The sequence below is a fragment of the Phaethon aethereus genome (assembly GCF_964289735.1).
Source record: "Phaethon aethereus genome assembly, chromosome: Z".
NCBI classification, from domain to species: domain Eukaryota; kingdom Metazoa; phylum Chordata; class Aves; order Phaethontiformes; family Phaethontidae; genus Phaethon; species Phaethon aethereus.
In genome coordinates, this window is record NC_138577.1 from 28,509,196 (window position 1) to 28,524,557 (window position 15,362).

At 43.5% G+C, this 15,362-nt stretch overlaps 1 protein-coding gene across 1 annotated transcript; it reads right to left on the reverse strand.

The window, feature by feature from the left end:
- Positions 1–4,438: 4,438 nt before the first annotated feature.
- On the reverse strand, positions 4,439–9,868 carry F2RL1 (F2R like trypsin receptor 1; the record flags this gene model as incomplete). The annotated part of the gene is made up of 2 exons (XM_082013081.1): positions 9,561–9,868; positions 4,439–5,544 (listed from the first exon to the last, which is right to left on the reverse strand). The coding sequence occupies exons 1-2, from the start codon at positions 9,634–9,636 to the stop codon at positions 4,439–4,441; spliced, it is 1,182 nt and encodes a 393-aa protein (XP_081869207.1). The 5' UTR covers positions 9,637–9,868.
- Positions 9,869–15,362: the final 5,494 nt, after the last annotated feature.

The window sequence follows — 15,362 nt, forward strand, 5'->3', positions numbered from 1 at the left end:
AAGCAAATAAAATGAGGTTGCTTTTCACACAGAGACATGCAACAGGTGTTACTAGACCAGCCAGATCGGATTTATGGACACTCTTATGCTGAAAATAGTTGGATGTTGGGAGAGTACTGAGGGGGATACGATACATGCCTGCACTGTTTTTACTCCTCCCTGCCTGTAATTTCTTTTTGTTGCTTTTAGACATGTTCTTTGAGTTACAGATTAAGCTTTCTCAGCAGCAGCTTTCCTGACAGATGCTAATGAGTTTAGCCTCCCCAGCCTCCACTTGCCTCCCTTCTGAACTTCAGAGCACACTTCAACAGTCCCAGAGCACAGCACTCCAATGGTGCCAAGTAACAAGCCTCCCTGGCCACGTATCACCATGCATCTGGTGTGTTGGCCAGGTGCCTTGTGCAGCAGTCTTTCTGTTCTCTGACACATCCCTTGACACCTTGCTGTCTTGTTGACCTCCAAAGGCATGGGTGAGCAGACTGCCCTGGCTGAGCTGGATGGACCCTCGGTCTGAGCCAGCAGAGCCACTCCTATGGCCGTGGGCTCCCTGCTGCTTAGGAGGCTAGGCAGATGCGTCGCAGCTCCTGTGCTTCTACTTGCCTCGCAGCTGCACAGCGCAAGCCGGCGTTGGTGGTGAAACGTGCAGTCTGACCCTCTCCCTTGTGCTGAGCCAAGCGCTCACCCAGCAAACCAGCTCAACGCCGTTCCAAGTCAAAGGTAAACTTTCCTCCCTCCTCCTGGTTTAACTTTAACCCAGAACTGATCCAGTCCCGCCCAAGGTCACACATGCTTGTGACAGCACAAGGGAACAGTATGATCAAGCAGTTGGGGTAAAGACTAGTCCACCTGCACCATGTGCTCGAGCTGTTTGTGAAACCACAACACGGTGCACGTAAATGACACTGATTTCCAACTCCCCGATGCTTCCATGGATGTTGCACTGATTATTTTTGTAGCATCCAAACCTTAAGTCAGCCATAGGTGAGGAGAGTTTTTTGTATCTCTTCGTGTTTGAATTGCAAAGTTGGCCCTACTCAGGAATATATTTCTTGTTAGCTGAAGATGACCACGTTTATATCAATCAATCCTGCCTGAGGGTACAGTCCCAAAAAAGGTTAAGCAGCCAGCTCCACCGTCCTGTGCTACATGTTCTTGCCCCATCACTACCTGGCTCCACAGGCACACAACCGTCAATTCAAGGAATTGATTCAAATCAATTGAACAACCACCCTTGTCTACCTGCTCTGTTAACTGATGCAATATAACTAATACTAAATTCAGGATGAGGATGTGCAGTGCAGCTACAGATGGGAAAAATTTCCCGTAATTCGTCCTTGTTTCAAGGACAAATAAAAGAACAAAGCAAAATAATTCTTAAATTTATCTTTATCTGCAGATGAGTTTAGTCTTCATTGCACTTGGGTTGCAGCAAAGAAAGACACACTTGCAGCATTGTATAGCTAGAGGATACGGATCATAGAAAAAATTGGATGCCTGATTAAATTCTGAGTAGCAGTTCTCCCCCTCGTAACCACACAAGTCACATCCAGAGGAAGATGTCCCTCTCTGCTCTCCCCTAAAGACATGAACCCAGGTGGTACTGCTAAAACAGCAAAGGAAAAGCAAAAAGGACATTACTAATCTCCATTATAAAAAAAACCCTACACTAAAAAGATCTTTTCAGCTGCCAGTGAGCATAGTTTGAAGGAATAAGCTTCACTTAAATGACTGTGAGCTCTTTCAACAGTATTCTCCACAGTTTGTCACATGTAGTACATAAATCGTTCTATTCATTGAAAGTTTTTCTCAAAAAGCTTTCAACAACACTGCAGTAATGTCTAACTCTTATGCATGTCATTGGCAGACCTTCACTGTTGCTGCAGGTAAGAGATGAAAGATTCTTCCTTGCAACTTGCTTTCTCAATCCACAGCTGAAGGCGGCTAGAAGGGAGAAGTGGTCAAGAGGATCAGCACTCCGTTTTGCATGAGCTGCAATGGAGCAGCCTGATTGTTTAATAGTCCCCAACTGTGATCCCATCAACGATGGGGAAGGAAGAATGAGAGTATAGATACAAGCATTATTTGGTGTACTTCTGATTAAATAACAAGAATAAATAAATCTTTTCCCCCCCAAGACTGGCTGTATTAAGCGTTTTTTTTTTCAGCAATTTAAGTCATCCATGAATCACGAGCAATATCTTTGTGGTATTATATAGACACACTCAGACTATTCATCATCTTTACAACACACAGCCTGTAACCCTTGGACTCCTGGCAGAACATGGGTAGTGCTGTAATCACACGAACTGGATGCCCTTCCTTCATGTTATTCATTACCATATGTAGAGCAGGAAGCACACTAGGCTGTTCAGCAAGATAAAAGACATTCTCATATTTTGTTTATCACACACAGGCTAAGGGAAGAGTTCAAAAATGGTGCAACCCGCTTCCTCCCAAATCCTTCCAGTGATCTATGGCCTCTTATGTACAGTTATTTTCCAGTAAGGCTGCTGCATTACATCTTCAGTTGCGTAATAAATAAGCAATTATTTCCCTGCATTTTTGTCAGGGAACAGGAAGAGCAAACTGTTTATGCCTGAGAAGCATTTGTGTTCCACGTCATCTAAAGAGCTGTAAACTCTCTGCTCCTGAGACATTTGTTAATGTAAGCTGCTATTTTAGCTTGGACCTCTGAAATACCACCAAACATCCTACTTTCATGCTACATACCTGTTAAGAGTTAGTAGACAAAACCACAGCAGATAAGAAGGAAAGCTAGAGCTTAATTAATCTTTGAGATATCAAACACATTAGTCTTTATTATGTAGGGCGGAGAAAAGGCACCTTGTTATCAAAGTAGGGGGAGAATATAGAAACCAAAGAACAAGACAAGGGAAGGAACAGACTAGCATACAGAAATTAAATAGTTTATTATATAGATATTTATGGCCTTTAAGATGTACAAGCCTCTTCAAATTCTCGCTACAGTTTGGTCTACCTCGTTCCTTACTCTCCATATATAGATAGGAAATATTCACCATTTCAAATACCAGCTGTGTCAGAGTACTTTTTGGACTGAGGGCTTCTCCATTTTGTGTTTGTAGGGACCCAGTGAAGCCCAAGTCTCAGACTGAAGTCGCATCCATGTGACCATCCATGTGTTGATGGAACATATCAGGACTGCAAGATTCGAAAAAAATGCATTTAAATGCTACCACCAAACATATACCCATCAGCTTTTCACATTAAAAGTAAATGTGATTCCACATTCCTTAGTGGTCACAAATATTCTGGGTGAGGGAAGAAAACTTAAGATCTTATGTCAGAAATCCACTGGGGCTGAAGTTTGCTATCTTGTTAACATGTCTGTCTGTATCTCATTACTCTCCCACAGTTCTGAACCATTTGGTTTTAGTTATCTGCTAATAAGACCAGGGAACAGCGCCGTTCTAATGAAATGCGTCATTAGGTAAATTTTACTTAACCCATTTAGACATTACAGCTACAGTTGTCAGACTTCTAATTCACTGTTAGGAATAATATCTTTGTTACCTGAAGCCAGGCAAGTTGAACTACTTAGCATTTTGAAGAGCTTGTACGAGCATGAAAGAAAGCACCCAACTCAAATGCGTTATGAAAAAAAAAAATCTTATTTAGATATCTTAAAAAATACAAGGCACATTATATAAAAATCAAACAGCTATTCATCAAAACTTTGTTAGATAGCCCCATTTAAGATCATGCACTGACAAGCGTTAAGTTACAGTATATAATCTCAACTAACATTTTATCTCAATGCTAGCTGACAAGTTCAGCTTGTCAACTCAATAGGATAACCTTACAGGCTTCTGCCATGTTATTATTTACAGCATGATAATTTGGAAAACAATATAAAATTACACTGTACTAAAGATAATAAGCAGTCTACACCAAGATGGTGAAATGGATTCTCCTTTCCTTCTCTCTATGGTTTAAAATAATGTTCAGTGTAAGCAGGTACACAGAGCAAGGTCCTACATACACAATCTGTTCATCTGTTTAATACATTACAGTTAAAACCAAACAAAACAGATTTCTCTGTTAATTAAATATACTAGCAACACTACATAACATTCCAGTGATGTTTTGCTTTTTAACAACTTCAATACTGGACAAAAATGTCTTCAACTACAACTCACTTTCACGTCAGCAGCATTTGTGCAGAGCATCTGAAATGTCATGATTTTTTTTCGAGCCTAGTGGGAAGACTTATCTGCTTATGATTTCTACACAGGGTAAGCAGCTGCCAGTTCCAGAATCCAGGCTTCAATGTAATTAAGCAGCAGAGATGTTTCTTCAGACTCTCTTGTATAAAAGAACTCTCTTGTCCAAAAGAACTCTCTTGTCACTTACATCCTTTCAGCAGTAGTAATAAAAGTTGACTTTTCTAGGATTAAACTCAGTAGGTTGATTTAGTAGTCCCATTTGAGTTTGAAGAATAAGAATTTGATTTCTTGGGGTATCTGCTTGACGAGAGAGACACTTGCATCCTCCGTGTAGTTCGCACACTTCGGCAAAGAAGAGCATTTTTAAGGTTGTCTCTGAAGTCTTTTGAAATATAGTAATAGATGAATGGATCAATACAACTGTTCAAAGTAGAAAGACACAGTGCAGTTATGTATGACACATACAGATAGCTCTGGCTGTAGGTTTTGAGGAGCAAATAGTGCACAACAAGCAGCACATTGCTAGGTGTAAAACAGATGAGATACATAGACAGGACAGTGATAATGAGTTTGATTGCCCTTTTTCGTTTCTTCCCAGTGCTTACATCTGAGATGGAAGCATTCAGAGTCTTGATCATTAGTATGTAAGCGACAACAGTGAGGAGAGCTGGGATTAAGAAGAGTCCAATTGCAAGTGAAAGGAAATAATTGAACATATCGTGAGCCAAAACATTTTCAGGCAGCACATCATGGCAGGTAGTGATGTTAAGATTTGAAATATATGCCGTCTGATTAACAAGATACAATGGAATGGTGCCCAACAAAACCAGTATCCAGATAGCAAGGGAGATGCCCAAGGCAATTTCAGATTTCTTTCTTGAATGCACTATGGGGTTCACTACAACCCAATACCGTTGCACACTGAGACATGTCATAAAGAGAATGGAACAGTACATATTTCCGTAGAAAAATCCAACAAGTACTTTGCAGAGACCTTCACCGAATAGCCAATTATTGCCATTTACATGGTACGCAATCTTCAGTGGGAACCAGACAACAAAAAGAAGGTCTGCCAATGCCAAGTTAACCATATAAATCACAGCCGGATGTTTCTTCTTTGTTCGGAAAAAAAAGACCCAGAGGGCCATGGCATTGCTTGGCAAACCAACGACAAAGACAATGACATAGACAATGGGAAGAAAAACTGTAGTCAGCTTTCCTGTGAGGGCTTTTGCTGCAAATTCATCCACTTTGTATAACTCTTCAGAAGCATTATTTGTATTTGGAACTTTCTGGCCAGCGAAACTTCTTCCTTTCGAACTGCTGGTTCCACTGCTCTCTAAAAGTAAGAAAAAATAATAATTAAGAAGTTGCTGTTACTGAAGTAGAGACTTTTTGTCCTTTATAAAAATAAACTCAACATCGTGATTTACTCTGAAGAATTAAAGATGGCCTCATCAACAGAAAAATTAAGACTGATTTTCAAACACTTGACAATTTTTCTTCTCTTTAAGTTTATTATCCAAAAGACAACCTATATCTCTATTGAAGGATTGCAGAAACAACCAAAATGCTTTTCCACATCACCAGTGATATTAAAAATACCTTGTTAAAATGGCTGTCAGGTGCTCCTACCATCAGAACAGTTACAACAGAAATTGCTTCAAGTACCCCAGGGCACCACTATCCTTTCACGTGGCAGTACCAGATTACCCAAGTGCTGGGACTCATGGAAACTTTACAGCAGGTTAACCTAACTGCAGTAGAAGTTTCCTCAGTTTAGATGGCCTGAAAAATCAGGTATGCAATAAAAAAGGGCATGCTGCCCTCAGAACTGAAACTCGGAATGTAATGCCAAAAGCCATGCACAAGTGATCACTAAGGAAAGAACGGTATGTGTCACACTGTGTCTGAATTGAAACTTTAACAGACCAACTTTGTGCATGAAGATGCAACAGGGCCTGTCATCTGGGATCTCCTTCCAATTCATTGGCAAGATGGTCAATCTCTGCAGATGGCCTTCCTACAGCTCAGTTCAGAACCTCTCCAGACCCAACACAGTCCTCCCATGCTAAAAGTTTAAACTGCACAGATACTGTCCATGAACTCGCACTGTTCCAAAAAGTCTGACATCCACCAAGCTAAACTGTATGGACATGGAACTTGACTGTCTGTGGGAGAATTATTTTAACCTCATCTCAGGTTCTATCAGTATTTGTGGATTATTTTAGCCACAAAAAACCCCACCCAACTGGAGTATAAGGGAGTCATCTTCCTCACCAAGCAGGTTTGTGTACAACAAACCATGAACAGTGTTGAAGGATGGCACCTTTGTTACTCTATTAATAGAGTTTTGACACAATTCCAGAATAAAAAATGCTTACACCTTACATTTTAAAAGAAAAGAATTCTCACACAAGAAATATGTGAAATACATGTGTGGTTTCCAGTATTGATTCTCAAAAGCAGCACAACTTGAGATAGCTGTTCCTTTCAAGTTATTACTGCAAAAGTCTGATGTATAGCATTAATATCCTGTCTAGACTGAGTGGCCTCCTAAAAAGGTGTGCAGAAACACAGCATATATTGGTACTCTTGAGAGTTTTTAATTAAGTTACCCTAGCTCCACTTAACAAGTATTTGACAAGCTCCAAGCACAAGCAGGCTTCACTGGAAAACTGAGGTGTGAGAAAACTTTTTGCCCGTACAATGACATGGACAAATATTTGCAGTAGACTGCATGAAGACTGAAGTCTAAATTATATAAAACAACAGTCCTAAAGAAAATTAATTCAAATGCCAAGCAGTCATTTTGGCCTATATAGGGTGTAATTACAACAGGGCAGAATTATACAAATCCTGCTCTCAGATCTTCAAGCCACATGGTTATGTTGGCAATATGGTCAAAGACTACAAAGTTTACTTGTGTAATACAGAAATCCCAGGTCCCTCACCTGAGCTGTGAATAATGGAAGCCATAAAACCAGCTTGAAAAATGTAGCTTACACAGATATCAGATAATGTAAACGATAATTAGCTAAGCAATGCCTCTTTTCTCAGGCTTATAGCTTAGCTGAGGAAGATCCCAGAGATGCCCGGAAGCAGATCCTTTATTCTAAGCTGACAGCAGTTTTCAGAGTACTATAATAAAGTGCAGTGTCCAGTGCTACGTTAAGCACCTGTCTGTCAGTAAGTAGTTGATGTTATCAAATTGCAGCCATACTATTTGTATGCCATTCCAAAGACTTAAATTACTGCAGAAAACTGGAAAAGCAAATATTACCACTCCCTTCTTATTAATGTTTTGCTATCAGATATAAAGCAATGCTTTGCAATTGCTGTTAAACCACACCACTTGTGGATATCAACCTGTTAGGTTGAAGAAAAAAATATTAAAAATGCTCACCAAAAAGACCTAAAGTGTTAGTGTGAAACATTAGAGTAAGAGCTATAATAAAGTGGGTTGACAGATATGTGAACCACAGACAGGACTTAGCATCGCAGAAGTGGCAGAATAGAGACAAAGGTTTGTTTTATTCTATTTCTGAAGACATAGTCAAGCTAAATGGTTGATTTCAGAGATCAAGTCTTGCTTTTATGCTGACTTGAAGTAGTTCCAGCCTCAAAAGTTCTGACTGCAGATCCTGGGCAGTTTTTGTTAGCCCAGCTGGCAACCCATACAGAGAGACAGTTCAGCATCCTGTTTGTCTCTACAGTTAACACTGCCTCACCGAGCAACCAATCCTTTGTTAGGTATGTGCATTTTCTACATCCTTTTCTTACTCCTTCTGCGCTTGCAGTTTTCCATAACAATGGAGTTCTTTTCCAAGCCGAGTTTCACCCTGCCTGACTCACATGCAGAGAATGCAGTTGATTTGCTAATCTGCCCACGGGAAAAGCTTCCTTGGCACGACGGGGGAAAACGTACTCTCCTCCCACAACAAAAGACTGTTTCAACACCTTTGCCGTTTGTAGAGAAGATATAACCCACTGCATACCAAACAAACGATTATGCCTACCCTGCAGACACAAAAGTGGAAGAAGCACAGAATATCCAAATTAACTGGCTTAGGTCATGGCAGTAATACCCACAAGGACTAAGGTTAAGATAACACTGGTTCTTGGATCTGCAGCCCAGATGCACCACAACACCGTAATGACATTAGCCTGTTGAAAATAGCCACAATGAGCCCCTGGCTTATAGTGCATCACCCTTATTTGGGATGGGATCACACTTCCAGCTCATTTCACTTCCCTACTTCAGGAGATCAAGCAGCCAACTAAAACTTTTAAGCATGCTACTGCCTCCTCCGATGATTCCGAATTCCTCCCCCTGTCCAGGTCAGACAACTAGGCTATTAGGAGGCAGTTTAACTTCCAAAACTCTGCTCTGAACAACAAAATTTGCTGCTATCTAGTATCTGTTTGTTGAGAGAATTTGAGCCACCATAAGCTTGGCTTCAATATTTACACCATCTTTACGCAAATACTTTTATTATGTAAATAAGTTCAGGATGAACAAATAGAGAGGGGCACAGTGCAAAGGCATGCGAGATACAGCACTGAGGTTGACTATAAAAAGTAGCGAAACATGAACCTAACTAAGGCAGTGAAATATCAGTATGAATGACTGTTTCCCCCCGTCTCCCAAACAGCACTTATGTTCAATATGCAATAACAGAGGTAAAAAGGAGTATTAAAAAAAAAAAAAAGCCTAGCTTTTTACAGTTAGGAAAAAAAGCGAGAACATTATGCTTATATACAGCTTTTACGCAGGTTGCTGGCCAAGAACCAGGTACAGCACCGACGCGGGTGAAGCCACGCCACGCGTGCCAGACAGGTCCCGTGGAGAGACCGCGCAGGACCAGCAGCCCACCCCGCCGGCTCCGTGCGCCCCAGGAGTCCAGAGAGGGCTTGGAAGTCGCGCCCGGCTGTTCGCCCGTCGAGCTGCTTTGCCCCACCTGGCGGGATGCCGGCCGGCCGGCAGCATCCTCCCGGCGGGTCCCGGCAGCTCCACAGCCACCGGCCCGAGTTCTCCGAACCCGTTGGACTCCGGGGAAACCTCGCCCACGCCGCTCCGGGCCCCCCGCAGCCCAGCCGGGGGCTTGAAACCCGCTCTTCGGCGCGGTCCAGCCCCGCCGCCCCCGCGCCTCGCCCGCCGGGAGCCCAGCCGTGCCCCCCGCACCGCTCCCCGCCCGCCACGCCGCCGCCCGCGGCCCAACCCGCAGCCGAGGGGCGCCGAGTAACCCCGGCGGCACCCGCGGAGCCCTGGGAAGGCTCGTCCGTCCCCGGCTGATCCCAGCCGAGCCGGCGGCTCTGGCATCCGTCGGCGGCAGCTGGCACGCCTCCTCTCACCTGCGGGAGCGGCGACTCGCAGGAGCGCGCAGAGCAGCAGCAGCAGCAGCAAACACGGCCCGCGGCGCCCAGCCATCCTCCCACCGCGCTCCGGCCACCGCTGCCTCTCCCGCACGACCGACCAGTTTCACCTGATACCTGAGCTAGGAGGGGGCGGAGGGCGCGGTCTAGCCGGTACCAGCCTGGCGGCGGGCGGAGCCGGGCCAAGCCACGTCCCCCACCCCCGAAAGGCTGTGGCGCTGCCCCTAAAATGGCGGGGTGAGCCTCGCCGGCGGGTGCGTTGCGCCCGTCGCAAAATGGCGGGGGGCGCCCCCCGACCCACGCCCCTCGAAGGGGGCGGTTGGTCTCGCGCCACGGCCCGTGTCCCCGCTCCGTGGCTACTGGGGCTGAGCAGGTGTGGCGGGTCTCGGCGCGACCTCCCTCTCGGGCTGTCCCTCCGGCGGTCACCCGGCCCGAGCCCGCCGCAGGTGGCCGATTGCCAGCTGGCAGCTGAGTAACGCCGAGGCGACCTGTCTGAGCGGCCGTGTGTTTGGAGGTGGTTGTGATTCACGCCGAGCTGCTGCTGGAGTGGAGCAGGCTGGTCTAGTTGAAGATGTCGCTGCTCATTGCAGGAGGGTGGACTAGATGGCCTTTAAAGGCCCCTTCCAAGCCAAGTTATTCAATGATTTTGGGACACGGAGGCTGCGGGCAAGCTGGCAAGGAAGCAAGCTGGAGGGGTGTTTCGTGGGACAGCGTTAACTTTGTGTGTGCCAGGTTTCGTACTCTTCTTTATTATACGTTGTCATATGCCAGGCAGGAAAATGTGCAATGGCTGCTTAACCCAAATGCATTTGTGGTACTGTGCTGGTGTGACCCAGGGTAAGAAAGGGATGTTTTGACTTGTCAGCCTTACTGAAACTCAGAGCACACCAACTTCCTTTTGTTTTTGCAAATGGGGATTTCAAGAACAAGATCAAGCACAATGCAATGCCAGCAGTGTTTTGCAGTTATCTACACAAATATGAGCTTAAGAAATTGTTTTAGGCTTGTAAAATCAAGCACACAACTTACCAAATTCCAAAATTAAAACTACACATTCAACCCTGGTTCACACCTCTAGACTGGTTCTCCAGTTGAATCAGTAATGCTCCCTCTGCATCCGGAAGTCTGAAAAATGCTTGGTGTTCTGTTGGTGATAAAATTCTTGTGGGGTTGGGGTTTTTTTCCCTTTGTTGAATCAATATGTTATGAATATACTCTGTTCTATGTTGTTCTGAAGAGAAGATTTTTTGGGCTGTCTGTGATGGTCATGAAATAAGGCTGTGAGTTGAGGAAGTCTGCGTTGTTCCAATTCTACAGGTGGAAAATGGAATGCAGAGAGGTGAAGGTAAATGCACTCAGAAGTTTTGGGTGTCTGAGTTGACACTAAGGGCCTCTCTTTTAAGTCTTTGTTACAAGTTACTCCCCACTCAAAGCACGGTTCCTGTTTGTCATCCACCCAGCTCAGACTGTTTACAGATTTCTCCTCTTAGTCTCACCTCCTTGCTAGGCACTGGGAAAGTCACAGCCCATCCCTCCAGACTCCCTCCCTGTCTCTTTGGGCCTCGCTGGCAGTGCTGTTTTGTTTACTTTCCCATTACAACTGCTTCATGGGTACTTACCTCCTGCTCCTAATCACCTTGTCCGGTGAGTTGTAGTCTTCTCATCTGGCTTTTTATCTAATCTCCCTTTCAAACAGGCATGTATGTATGTGCTGGCTACTGGTCTCTACAGTGTTTTCCCTCTCAGATCTCTAGTACTAAGGAGTGGTCAGTCCCCTGTCACCCAGTTCTGCGCTAGCTGGTGCTCTCCTGCCAGCACCCAGTCCCACTTTTCACTGTTTTCTTTTGATTTATTCCATCCCGTGTGTCTTTTTGTCCCCTTTACATTCAAAGCAGACACTTCCTTCCCTTTTTGCTTGGATCCAGCAACAGTGGAAGCGACTCAGAAACCAAGGGAAAAGAATTGCCGTCTTTAAACAAAATCTGCTGCAGGCTGTCCCACGACTGGTCAGAGCTGCAGCTGGAGAAGTCCTGTGGCTGCATGTAGAAGCAAGTGTCGCTGCAGATGCATCTTCTGGAAATGCAGCTCTGTACTTGGCCTCTGTTGAGTGTAAGGAAACCATGTTAACAGAGGTTTATAATTTGGCTAGGTTTTCATAGGGATGTCAGAAACATGTAATTGATGTGAAGATCATCTCCCTTCAAAATGTTATAAACAATTCATTAGATTCCTAAGCAATTGAAAATGGAACTTATAAGAGTGAGTGTCAGGCAACTTTAATACCAGAGAACTCTATAAACCTGCCTTATAAGAGAGACCTTGTTACAGCCTTTCAGTACTTAAAGGGGGCTTATGAGAAAGATGGGGAGAGACTTTTTACCAGGGCCTGTATTGATAGGACAAGGTGTAACTTTTTAAAATTAAGAGAGGATAGATTTAGATAAGTTATAAGGAAAAAATTCTTTACTATGAGGGTGGTGAGACACTGGAAGAGGTTGCCTAGAGAAGTTGTGGATGCCCCATCCCTGGAAGTGTTCAAGGTCAGATTGGACGGGGGTTTGAGCAACCTGGTCTAGTGGAAGGTGTGCTTGCCTATGGAATGACATTGGACTAGATGGTCTTTAAAGGTTCCTTCTAACACAAACCACTCTATGATTCTATAACAAACTAGTGGTCTTTGGCACCTGCAAGCAGTAGTTCCTGGTGCTCGGTCTGTGCCATGCTAATAAGGCTTTTGTTCTGGTTTTGTTCTATTTACTTTTATGGAGATGTTGGTGTTCCTAGCCAACATCTTTAGCAGGGATAATATTTGCTAGGAACATTGCCCATTTATAATCTATAAATGAGTTCTACCTCGTGACTTAAAAAGTATTTAATGGAAACTAGAAATAGTCTTGCCCCTGTTGAAATTAGTGGGACCACTGGACAGAACAATGCCAAGCCCTGATGATTTTTAGTTGCATTTGTTGAAGACAACTGATTTGTCAAACGTATCTTCAGTTCTGGTGTGCCATTTATCAAACAGTTAAGAAAGAAAATTTAACAACTTGTAAATAAACACAAAACAATCAGGTTCTTGTTCACACTTGTTTATCATTGGAAAATAATTGCAATAAATCAACTGCCACAGGAAGAATAAGTACATGACTATAAACGCTTATTAAACCTCAATTCTCCGTTACAAATTGGTAGTTTCTTGTTTTTTCTGCTACACAATTTTTTCTGCTACAAATCCATAGATGTGTTTGTATATATATATACGTATACTGCTATATTATACCGTACTAAGTTGTGGAGAATCATCTTGCACCTTTATACAGTGGCTTGAAGGGAGCTTTGAACTTGCATGTCATTGGTTATCGATTATCAATGCATACCCAAAACTGGCAAAAGGTAAGTGAGCATCAGCTCACAATTCCCTGCTCTAGCAATGTGTTTCTGGAGCATGTTATCAGGAAAGTCTTGTGCACCTTTGGGCAAAGGGCATCATTGGAAATGTTCTCTCCTTTGCACTTCTGAGTTAGCTGGTGGGTGTGGTGGTATTAACACAGTTTAGCACAGGGGCTCCGAAGGGGACCTTCCAGGTTATACCCCTTAGGTCTCGATTCATTTTTAACAGCATGATGATGTGATGTAATCGTGAAGATGTGTGACTGTCAAAGATACTTGGTACACCTTTATTGAGTGAGAAATGGATGTTTTCATTGCAAAGAACTTGTCAGTACTTGTGCAGTTTGTGCCAGGATTAATGGGTGGGAGCATTTTCAGTGTTTTCAGTGCTTGTTTTGTGTGCATTGTGACTCCCTTGGAATTTCTGAATTCAGATGGCAAATGTGTTTTCAGTGTGTGGCTTATTGTAATCATACCCCATGTCTATTGGGGGAGAGGGTAAGGGGTGGCTGTTTGTACCATGTGTCTTACACAAATATATGAATTTTTTTAAAGGTGCAAGAAGAGCTTGGTTTTGGAAGGGAGAGGGAAAAAAAATCTCCTGACTAAAAACCAGCATGTCTTGTAGACATGGCACAAGCACTTAAAATATTCTTCAAACAATGCTGTTAGTGCAAAGGTTCAAAGAGGGAGGGTGAAGTTTGGTTCAAATGAAACAATGTGAATAATTTAATTTTAAAAACTAATTTAGTTTGTGATTCATAAGAAGCTGATGCATCATCTCTCAGTGCTTTAGCCTGTCCTCCTGGCATCTTAGAAACTAGGAGAGTATCTGGGTACTAAGTTACTGCGAGCCTCTGCTTCCACAGTGCAAGACTAGGTCTCTGGGTATAATAAGCTTTTTAGATAACTCGTTTCAACACAATGCAGCCCTCTAGTCTTCCTCCTTGTGTTTCTCATTCATAAAAGCCCAGTGCCATCTTAAGCAGTCTCTGTCACTGGTTTTCCTAAGCCTTTGAACAGCTCGCTTGCTGGCCTGTTGTTGGCCTTTCTGGCTGGCTTGTTAGGTACTACGTAATGGTTGTCACTAATGTCCTTAATGCCCTATGTGTGTCCAGCAAGGATCCCAGTAAACAAGAGGGGTTACAGGCAGCAGCTGTATATTGTTCTGTTTGTCCTGTAGCAAAAATCCCTCTTACTTCACTCTGTATTTAGGAAGTCACTTCCTTTCTCTCTCTTACCTAATCTATCCCAAGATTCTCGCAGGCTTTGGAAATTCTGGCCATGGCACATGTGTGCTTTACGAGCATGTCGTGCTCGTGTGCTATTGTGTTGTTACTGCTTGGGGTGCCAATGTGGGTAGCGTGTTAATTCATGGCATTTTGGGGTCACTGTGTTGAGGGAAGCGATAGGAAGCATGGGTTGTTTAAGGTGGTCTCTTAATGGTTATTGGGTGTCACACGGATTTTTCTGACCTGTCAGCAGTGTCCTGTGTTTGTTCCTGATGTTCGGCCTTTAACTCTTCCTGTATTTTCACTTTTCTCAAAAGCAAGGAGATCCAGGGCTTGGGCTGGAGGCATGACAGAGAGAAGTGGCAAAAGGTCTAGAACAAAATGTTAGGTATGCCCACTGCCTGGAGGGTGGGAACATAGATGGCCCAACCTTGACTTCACACTGACGTGGAAATACAGCTGTGACTCCTGTTTACAATGACCTTGCGGTAGTAGAGGACATGTAAATTTAAGAAAACTGCTTGGTCTAAGCAGAATATAAAGCAGTGCTTCTGCACTTGTGTGTCAACAGTTGCTTAACGTGTGGCACACCCGTGTTGAAGTGTGCCTACAGCTACATGAAAAAAAGCATGTTAAGATGCCAAAATCAAGCAATTGAAAACTAGGAAATGCTGTAATTTGGGCTTCTTGTGCAATCTTAATTCAGCGTGCTTGGGCATATGAATTTTGAAAGGGGTTTAGTTACGACATCATATCTAATCTTTCTGTGGTGCACTGCATGGAGTGTCCTCATGAATAAACAGATAATCTCGTACTTACACCTCTAACTTACATGTATAGATATACTAAAGATACCACCATTTAGCTAGCACTGACTTCTTATCCAGCTAGTGTTGTAAACTGGGAAAGTACTCTCTCTGCATAGATAGGAATAAAGAGGATGGGATGTGCAGGTTGCTTGCAACTCATCAGTGCAACCACAAGTTTAGGCTGAGTTTGTATCTGTCTGATGTATTGTAGCGTCATTCTGTTACCTGTGTGGAAGAAATGAAACAATGGATCATTATTAAGCTAGGACAAAAATATGTAATAGCTCAACAAAATGAAACGTTATGTTTTGGCGTGTTTGTTAGTGTGGGTGTTACCTCTGTCCTTTGTA